Source organism: Nannospalax galili, unplaced genomic scaffold (assembly GCF_000622305.1).
Source record: "Nannospalax galili isolate Female #2095 unplaced genomic scaffold, S.galili_v1.0 scaffold104, whole genome shotgun sequence".
Taxonomy (NCBI): domain Eukaryota; kingdom Metazoa; phylum Chordata; class Mammalia; order Rodentia; family Spalacidae; genus Nannospalax; species Nannospalax galili.
Window position 1 is genome coordinate 4,681,114 of NW_008353596.1, and position 10,674 is coordinate 4,691,787.

Below are 10,674 nucleotides of genomic sequence, written 5' to 3' on the forward strand. Positions count from 1 at the left end.
ATCCCAGCACTCAGGAGGCAGAGGCAGGTGGATCTTTGTGAGTTCAAGGCCAGCCTGGTCTACATAGTGAGTTCCAGGACAGCTGGGGCTACAGGAAGACCCTGTCTCAAAAAGACCGAAAAAAGAAAAAAAAAAAAAAGCATTTAAAAAAATAATAAAAATATAAAAATTTTGAAAACTTATCTATTGCAGATTCAAGCAAGGATTTCATGAAGGAACAACACCTAAATCTAAGAAGGCAGTTACTACAACATCCAGTTCACCTTTAGAATCTCAGCAGTCACACATAAATATTCTGGTTTCAAAAAGTATGAAAAAGGAGACAGGCATGGCAGCGTACATCTTTAGTGCCAGCACTCAGGACACAGAAGCAGGAGGAGCTCTGTGAGACTGAGGCCACCCTGGTCTACATAGTGAGTTCCAGGTCAGCTGGGGCTATAGGCAGACCCTGTCTCAAAAAGACTTTAAGAAAAAAAAAAAAGAAAAGAAAAAAAAAGAGCTACCTGCAATAAAACAACAGCTTGAGAACTGGGGCTAATACACTTCATATTAAAGTTGCCAGTGAAAAGTAATCAAAATGTGCCAGGATAATACTGAAGGGGGTAAAAGAAGACATGACAAGTGATTAATTCCACCTTTAGTAAATATAACACAGTGTAACGTGACAAAACAAAATCAATGGTGTGAGACCCACATGTAAATAGGTTTTAAAGCCAGGCATTGTGGCACATGCCTGTAGTCCTAGCACTTGGGAAGCAGAGGCAGGCGGATCTCTGTGAGTTTAAGGCCAGCCTGGTCTACATAGTGAGTTCCAAGCCAGCCAGGGCTACAGGGAAACTCTGTTTCAAAAAGACCAAAAAATAAAATATAAAGAGAAAAGAAAGGAGGCTAGGGATGTAGTTCAGTTGGTGGAGCACTTGCCTAGCATGCACAGTGCCCTGGGTTCAATCTTCAGCACCTCATAAAAGCATAAGATGGCACATGACTGTAATTTCAGCACTCTGGAGATAGAGGTAGGCGGATCAGAAGCTTAAGGACTCCCTCAGCTACATAAAGAGTTGGAGGCCAGCCTGGGCTACATGAGACCTTGTCTAAAAAAGTACACCCAAATAAGCACTGGGATTTAGCATATGGTAGAGGCAAGGTGAATTATTCAATAAAATGATGTAGCCATATAGGAAATTATAATCAAATTATGTTGGCTCTTAAGCCAACTACTTCCCAGTTGTGGTCACATCCTGGCCTCTCAGAGCTCCCCTTCCACAGGGCTCCAGAGGCAACCAGATACACACGCACACGCACACGCACACACGCACACGCACACACGCACACACACACACACACACACACACACACACAACTCTCAGCAAGTGTCCAGATCATAGCAGCTCTTAGGAGCCTCTACCTTCTATCACAATTAATAAATTTTATTTAAAAATGAGACAATAAAATTCTAAAAACATAGGAGAGTTTGTGGTGACACACACTTGTAATCCTAGTACTCAGGAAACATAGCTAAGAAGATTGCTGCCAGTTCCAGGCCAACCTAGTCTACATAGCAAATTCCAAATCAACCTGGAATAGAGTGAAACCTTGTCTCAAAACACAAAAACAGCTGGGTTTGGTGGCCAGGACTTTAATTCCAGCAGTTGGGAGGTAGAGACAGGCAGATCTCTGTAAGTTCCCGGCCAGCTGTGGCTACAGGAAGACCATGGGAGCAGAAGGCCTTATAGGTAACAAAACTCAGAAACCACAACAGACTAGACCAAAAACTGCATTTAAAAAAAAAAAAAATCAAAACTCTGGCAAGAACTCAGAAGCAAACTGAGTACATATTTGCAGCTTTGTTGCAAAAATCCTACTTTTTAATGTAAATATATAAAGAGCTCTTCAGCCTATAAGGAAAAATTAACAAAGCAAGAAAAAAACTAGGCACAGGATATGAAAAGGTCATTCATTCACTGCCAAGGAAGCCCAAACAGCTCTGAAAACAGAAAAATGTGCTTACTCTTAATAAGACAGATGTACAATAAAACTATCAGACACAACTTTTTAATCATTAGATTAATAAAGACTGAAAATTAATCTACTTAAAACATGATACTATCACCGGGAGTGGTGGCACATGCCTTTAATCCCAGCACTCGGGAGGCAGAGGCAGGCAGATCTCTATGAGTTCAAGGCCAGCATGGTCTACATAGTGAGTTCCCGGACAGCTGGGGCTACAGGGAGACCCTGTCTCAAAAAAAGACCAAAAAAAAAAAGAAAAACATGATACTTATCGGGGCTGGAAAGATGGCTCAGTGGTTAAGAGACTGACTGCTCTTGCAGAGGACCAAGGTTCGATTCCCAGTACCCACATGGCAGCTATGAACTGTCCTTAACTCCAGTTCCAGGGGAATCTGAAGCCCTCTTCTGACTTCCAAGGCATTGCATGACACAGGTGCACTCACATACATGCAGGCAATACACTCATACACATAAAATAAAAATAAATATTTTTTAAAAAACAATACTTTAGTCCAGGCGTGGCGGCGCACACCTTTAATCCCAGTACTTGGGAGGCAAAGGCAGGCGGATCTCTGTGAGTTCAAGGCCAGCCTGGTCTACATAGAGAGTTCCAGCTGGGGCTACAGGGAGACCCTGTCTTAAAAAGACCTAAAAAAAAAAAAAAAAACGATGTTTTATCCTTCAGACTCAGCCATATGACTTCTAAGATTTGTTCCTACAGATATTCTGCAAAATAATACAGAAAGGACATCTGCAGTTTGTGGGGGGTTTTGTGTGTGTTGTGCATGCACATGAGTATGCAGATGCACACACCCATGAATACACATGTGGTGGCCATAGTAAGGTGTGAAGAGTCTTCCTTCATCATTCTCCACCCTATTGCCTTGACACAGGGTCTCTCCACTGAACTGGAAGCTCACCAAAGCTCACCATTTAGGGTAAGCTGACTGGTCAGGGAGCTCTGAGGATATGCCATCTCTGCCCCCCAATACTGGGATTACAAGCACCATAGCCATGCCTGTTTTTTTTCCCCTGGGTGCTGGGAATTTGAACTCAGGTCCTCATGCTTGCAGAGCAAGTGTTCTTACATGCTGAGTCATAGCCCCCATGTGCAGTTTGCATCAGCAAAAGTCTGGGGTGGGGGGAATGCCAATTAACAGACTAGATGAATAAATCATACTATGCACATCTCATGGAATTCACTGCAGCCATTAAAAAGAACAATGCCTTTTTAATGAATCAACAAGGTTGATTCCATATGCAAGCTGTAGATACAAAATACAAAGGAAAATGGGCAAGCAGTGTGTTTTCACTTGTACTTAGAACATAATGTGTGCTTATGCTTGCGTTTACACAGAAGGTTCTGGAGAGACGCAGAGGAAATGGTGACAGTACTTTCCTCTCTAGGGGAAGGAGGGCTCCTGAGAGCAGGATACCAACTTTATTTTTGTAATGTAACACCCTCTGTACCGTATTAAGTTTTAAGAATAATGTTGACCCACAGGGGAAGGCCATGTTCCTGTGCAGCAGTGGACCACAACTAAGAGAGGCAGGTGAGCTCAGGAAATCGAGGAGGCTCCAAAGCAAATGGTTCAATATGAAAAAGAGCGTTGTGAGACACATTGCTGTGAAGAAAAAAAATCCCCCATGCAGTATTTTATTTTTCAGCAAATAAACTTTTGGGGTTTACATCCAGGAGGGATGATTACCAAAATGTTGAGTGGCTGGTTACTCTACAGTGGGTGAGAAGCAGAGTTCAAGGGCAACTTCAGACCTTATTGTAATTTACATTTTCCAAATGGATAAATGCATATGCCTGTGTACGCATGTGTTTATATGCATATATATATATATATATGCATATGTACAATTTGGCTTTGTCTTTTGTGGGGTGGGATGGGACAGAGTGTCCCTGTAGGCCCAGCTGGCCTGGATCTCAGAGATCCACCTGCCTCTGCCTCCCGAATGCAGGAAGTAAAGGCAGGCACCACCAGGCCAGGTATTCTTTTTGTTTTGTTTCGTTTTGCTTTAAGAAAAGGGTGTCACGCAGGTGCCCAGGCTGGCCTTGAACTCGGGACAATACTCCTGCCTCAGCCTCCTACTAGGATTACAGATGTGCACCACTACACATGTCAAGTCTTACATATTTTTTAAACTGTGTTTTTAAGAGGCTGGAGGCTGACGAAAGGTTAGCAGCAGCTGCTGTGCGGAGAATCCGGAACGATGTCTCTCCCGTTTGCTTTTTCTCCTCTGCACCGAGGTGTCCTGACGGACGACCAGGCGCCACTTACTTGTCTGTGACGCTGGGTGCTCCTGGCTTCTCTGGAAGGGATACCTGAAGAGCAGCTTATTGCCCCTGCTACCCGAGCTCACCAGGATCACGCTGATGGGGCTGGTATTGTCCCCCATGCTGCGAGGGCCGGGTCGGGAGCCTGCGGGAAGCGCCGGGAGGGGGACGCAGGGCCCCAGGACCGCCGGGGCTGACTACGGTCCACGGGGAAACCCACGGACACCCCCCCCCCCCCCCCAGCAAAAGTCTCCGCACAAACGCGTCCTGGCGCTCGCGAGACTTCCGCGATGCCTCCAGGAAGCGCAGCCCCGAGGCTGGGCCTGTGCGCATGCGCGGCGCGTTCAGGAAGCCAGCATGCTCTGCATCTCCTTCCAGGAGGGTGTCTTTTGTTTTAAAGTAATACACTTGTTTTGAACAAAGAGTTTAAACTTTAAAATGTGAGAACTGGTGCGGTGGTCAACGCAAGAAGTTCTCCTGGACCACAGGTTCACACCAACCTGGGAAGCACAAAGACAGCGAAGCATTCGTTTGTTTCCAAACTTTACAAAGAGGAAAATAGTAGTATTGATGCGTTTTGGGGTTTTCCGTTGTTTTTACTGTTCTTTAGCTATTCATAAGAGTGAGAAGTGTGTCATCTGAGTATTTGCCAGTGTGATAATTGCTTCCCTGATTGCCATCTGATGGTTTTTGATGTGTTATGTGGAAGGTAGAATCCTCTGACACAGATTTTGCAAGCCTTTTTTCTTGTGTCTATTGATTTTTTTGTATAATAAAGTTTGTGAGTTCTCCCTCGCTTCCCAGTGGTGTCTGTAGAATGAAAATTAGGAGTCAGAGGGAGAAAGTGAGTCTGGGAGGGAAGCAGATGGAGACATAGGAGCCAGATGCCTGAGAGATGACTAACAGCAGTCATGAGACCTTCCCATGAGACACTGGGAGTGGATGGGTGCAGGGACACTTGGGCCTGGACTGTGGCCCAGACCTTCCTCTGTTTTCCCTAGCCATTCAGCTACCCTGTTAGCCAAGGCCTTAGGATTCCAGTGATTATCTCTGGGGTAGGGGAAGGCCCAAACTTGGAGGAGCCCCACTGTTCCCTCAGCTATATTCTTAGAAGTGGGCACTTCTTGCCAGTAGTCTTCACAAGAGCATTCAAAGTTTTAATTTTCTGTTATTAATAGTAACAGCCAGCCTTGGTGGTGAAGGGCTGTCATCCCAGCTACCAATGTAGGCTTGAAGCAGGAGGATCACAAGACCAGCCCCAGCTACAGAGAAGGTTAAGGCCAGCCTTGGCAATTCTGTAAGACCCTGTCTCAAAAAGTAAAATGGCAGGCATGATGGCTCATGCCTTTAATCCCAGCACTTGAGTGGCAGAGACACGTAGGGCTCTGTGAGATTGAGGTCAGCCTGGTCTACATAGCAAGTTCCAGGCCAGCTGGGACTACAGGAAGACTTGCTGCCTAAAAAAAGTACTAAGCCTGGTGTGGTGGTGCACGCTTTTAATCCCAGCACTCCGGAGGCAGAGGCAGGCAGATCTCTGTGAGTTCAAGGCCAGCTTGGTCTACATACTGAGTTCCAGGACAGCTGGGACTACAGGGAGACTCTGTCTCAAAAAGACCAAAAATAAATAAATAAATAATAAATAAATAAATAAATAAATAGGAAAGCCAGGTGTGGTAATACACCCCTTTAGTCCAAGATGCTGGCAGATCTCTGAGTTCAAGGCCAACCTAGTCTACAGAGTGAGTTCCAGGCCAGCTAGGGCTACAGAGAGACCCTCTCTCAAAAAGACCAAAAAAGCCAGGCATGGCAACGCAGGCCTTTAATCCCAGCTCTCGGGAGGCAGAAGCAGGTGGATCTCTGTGAGTTCAAGGCCAGCCTGGTCTACATAGTGAGTTCTAGGACAGCTGGGGCTACAGGCAGACCCTGTCTCAAAAAGACCAAAAAAAAAGTAAAAAGAAGGCTGGGGATGTTGGTCAGTGGTGAGCACTTGGCCAGCATGCACAAGGCCCTGAGTTCAATTTTCTCTATCACCACCAACTCTAAAATAGTAGCAAGCAGTGAAAATGCAAGGTTCAGGAAATCACCAGATCCCATTCTAAAGAACTCTGTGTACTTCCAGGCTGCCTCACCAGAAACTGAGAACACTGGACAGAGGAGTCCTAGAACAACCATAGGTGTCACTTCAGCACCCATGCTTGTCCACATCGTTGCTAATAAACACCATCAGCTGTTAGAGCAATTAGAGTTCGTGGTCACACCTTGGTCTGTGGGTCAGTGGACCCCGTGGTAGACCTCAAATTTCTCCACCAGAAGTAGGATTTGAATCTTGCCAGTGAAGCATCGGGGCCAGGCTCAGCTTTGCAGGGAACATCCTTAGACTCTGCTGTGCTAAAGCCCTACAGCAATAAATCCTCATGTCAAATTTAAATAACCGCTTTTTTTAGAAGGAGAGGAACTTTTGGAAACTTGCTCCCTACTGGGTCTCCCTTGGGCAGGTCAAGAGGCCATGTGGATGCTGGATCTTATCAGTCCTGTCACTCAGTCAGCCAGAAGGCTAGGTCGGGTTCACAGACACTATCTGGAACCCACCTTCTCTACTGGGTGTTCTTGCCTCCAGGGAAGAACAACTCGCCCACAGTAGTAACAGAATTAATCTTATATTCTCTATCATGTCCTGAACTCCTGTGACAAGAAATGAGCCTTCCTATGTGGGCACCAAGTCTACTTCATTATAGAGTTTTAAACAGTGAATCTGAACTCACAAGGTTAATAGCCCTCCAGGGTCACCTTTTATTGACGAAGAGTGTACAGACACCCAGCTTGGCCTTCTGCTTCAGTGATCAGATAGCCCTCTGAGCTCAACCCAGCTACTTAGGTTCAGAATGTGCCCAGAGCTTGGAATTCTGACTACAGACCAGCAGCTCTAGCATCCTGGGCTCAGCACAGGCTTGGGTTCCTTATGTCAGAGGTGGGGAAACCAAGATGGGCTGCCACACAGCATCCCAACACACAACAAACCATTCAGGTAGCCTCCTCCTCCATGAGAACTGTTCACATGTTTCACAATCTCCTTGAGCCTCTAATCCCTTATCTTAAAACATCCAAGAATAATAAAATAAAAACACACTTAAGAGTATGGATGTGAGGGTTAGGGATGCAACATGAACAGGGTTCCATGTTTTGTGGGAGATGTATAAAGCATTTGATAAATGTTACTGACTTTGTTAAACAAAAGCAATCCAGTGTGAACTTTTGCCAAATACACAGGATGGCACAGCAAAGCTTTTAAAAATGTGACTAGAGGCTCTCTTTACCTTGACATTTGAGTACATTTTATTCTTTATATTCCAGTTTGATTCGAGACAGGGGAATCAGAATTTCAAGGTTATCCTTGGCTATATAATGAGTTTGAGGCCAGCCTGGGATATAGGAGACCCTGTCACCACCACCCCAAATTAAAATGAACAAATAAAAAATAACATAAGCATCAAAGCATGGTGGCATGTACCAGTAACTCCAGTGCACCAGAGGTCGAAGTAGGAAGATCATAATGTTGAGTCCAACTTAGGATACACAGAGAGTTCTGGGCCAGCCTGGGCTACAAAGTGAAGCACTGTCTCAAAAAATACAAAACGAAGTGCCAAACATGATGGCGCATGCCTATAATTCTTGTACTCAGGAGGCAAAAACAGGATTGCTACAAGTTCATGACCAACCTAGACTATATAGCAAGTTCCAGGTGAGCCAGGGCTATACAGCAAGACCCTGTTCTCAAAAAAGCCAAAACAAAAATACGAAACAGGGCTGGTGAGATAACTCATCAGATGAAGGCACTTGCCACCAAGTCTGAAAACTTGAGTTTGATTCCTGGGAACTACATGGTGGAAGGAGAGAACCAACTCCCACAAGTTATGTTCTGATCTCCACACACAAGCTATGGCACATGCATAATCCACCCCCCATAATAAACAAAATGTAATTTAATTTTTTAAAATGCAAAAATAAGGCTGGGCATGGCGGCGCATACCTTTAATCCCAGCACTTGGGAGGTAGAGGCAGGTGGATCTTTGTGAATTCGAGGCCAGCCTGGTCTACATAGTGAGTTCCAGGACAGCTGGGGCTACAAGGAGACCCTGTCTCAAAAAAGACAAAAAATAAATAAATAAAAATAATTAAAATTTTAAGACAAACAGCATTTTCTGCATTCACAATATTGCTCTTTCAAATATTTTATTCTATTATTTTTATTTTGTGTGTATGAATGTATTGCCTGCATGTAGGTAAGTGCACCCATGTCATTCAAGGCCCGTGAGGACAGTAGATGCTGTCGGATCCCCTGGAACTGGAGTTATGGACAGTTGTCAGCTGCCATGTGGGTGCTGGGATTTGAACCCGGGTCTTCTGTAAGAACAACCAGTGTTCTTAACCACTAAGCCATCTCTCCAGTCCGCATTCACAATATTGTACAACCACCATGTCTCTCTCGTTCCAGAACATTTTCATCACCCCAAAAGGAATTTTCTTCATTAAGAACTCCCTCCCTGGGCTGGAGGGATAGCTCAGTGGTTAAGAGCACTGACTGCTCTTACAGAGGATCTGGGCTCAATTCCCAGCACCCACATGGCGGCTACGAACCATCCTTAGCTCTAGTTCCAGGGGAGTCAGAAGCCCTCTTCTGACCTCCGCGGCATTGCACAACACAGGTGCACTCACATACATGCAGGCAATACACTCATACACTGTCCTGGTTTGTTTCTTCATTGTTGTGACAAAACACTCTGACCATGCCGGGCGTGGTGGCACATGCCTTTAATCCCAGCAGAGGCAGGCGGATCTCTGTGAGTTCAAGGCCAGCCTGGTCTACATAGTGAGTTCCAGGACAGCTGGGGCTACAGGGAGACCCTGCTTCAAAAAGACAAATAAATAAATAAAAATAAATTAATTTTAAAAAAAGTCCCTCCCTACCTCTTCTTTCTCTAGGCCTGACAACTGTGGTCTACTTTCTCTCTATGGAGCTGGCTGCTCTGGACATTTGATGTACAGGGAGGGAATCACACAATACAGAACTTTTTACATTTGCCTTCTCCCACTTTGTATAATATTTTCAAGGTTTGTCCATTGAAACCTTGATATTGAAGTATGTATCATTACTATGTTTTAAGGCTGAATGTCTCATTGTATGAAAATATAATTTATTCAAGTATTGATGGGTATCTAGGGTAAGTTGGGTATCCAACTTTGGGGTATTATAGATAGAAGGGTGAAGGGTGCAACATTTTTCAACAGAACAACAGATTCATCAATTGTATTAAAATTACAAACTTCTTTGTCGGGGGTTTTTTGAGATGGGGTCTCATTCTATCACCCAGTCTGGAACACATTATATAACTCAGCCTGACCTCAAACTCACAGCAATTATCCTGCTTCAGCCTCCACAGTGTTACAGCTGTACATCACCATTCCCAGTTTAAGATTACAAACTTGTCACCCTACAAAACCAGTAATAATCAGAGTCGAGGCAGGGCTGGGCATGTAGCTCAGTGTAGATGGTCTGCCTAGCACATGTAAGGTCCTAGGTTTAATTTCTAGCACTAAGAGGACCCAAGGTACAGAGTTTGGAGGAATATAACCTTTAACACTGACAAATTACATTTAGAATACTTTTCAAATTCTAACACATCAATAACACCAGCAACACAACAGAAAATCACTTAGATGCTTCAAAAAGAGGAAATTCAAGCCAGGCATGGTGGTGTATGCTTTTAATCCCAGCACTCAGGAGGCAGAGGCAGGTAGTTCTCTGTGAGTTTGAGGCCAGTCTGAAATATATAGTAATTCTGAGGCTATCCTGTAAGTTCAAGGCCAGCTTAGTCTACAAAGTGAGTTCCAGGCCATCTGGGGCTACAGGGAAGACCCTGTCTCAAAAAGACCAAAATTTTAAAAAAATTCATTGGTCAAGCCAGGTGTGGTAACACATTCCTTTAATCCCAAAATTCAGGAGACAGGGACAAGTGGATCTCTGTGAGTTTGAGGCCAGCCTGAAATATATAGTAAGTCTGAGGCTATCTTGGGATACATAGTGAGACCCTGTCTTAAAACAACAGGGGCCAGGGAGATGACTCAGCAGGTGAAAGTACTTGCCATCAAGTCTGATGACCTGAGTTGGATACCCAGGACCCACATGATGGAAGGAGAGAACTAATTTTTACAAGCTGTTTTCTATACATGAGTTGCCATGCAGGCCCACAAGATCATGTGTGCACATACACACACACACACATAACTAATGTGATAAAAATGTAAACAACAAAATAATAATAATAAATGAAAACAAGTAGTTAAGGCAAAGTAGAGGTCTTTTTTTTGTCTTTTTTTTT

General features: G+C 44.4%; 1 protein-coding gene across 2 annotated transcripts in view; it reads right to left on the minus strand.

Annotated features, from left to right (window-relative positions):
* Positions 1 to 4,583, minus strand: part of Nprl3 (NPR3 like, GATOR1 complex subunit) — a 45,720-nt gene extending 41,137 nt beyond the window's left edge. The window contains exon 1 of one of the 2 annotated variants that reach the window (XM_008850788.3): positions 4,302 to 4,583. In XM_008850788.3, coding sequence (XP_008849010.1) covers positions 4,302 to 4,419 — 118 coding nt within the window. In that variant the 5' untranslated portion in view covers positions 4,420 to 4,583. The remainder of the gene's footprint in view (positions 1 to 4,301) is intronic. The other variant, XM_008850789.3, reaches the window with a different exon arrangement.
* Between the last annotated feature and the right edge of the window lie 6,091 nt (positions 4,584 to 10,674).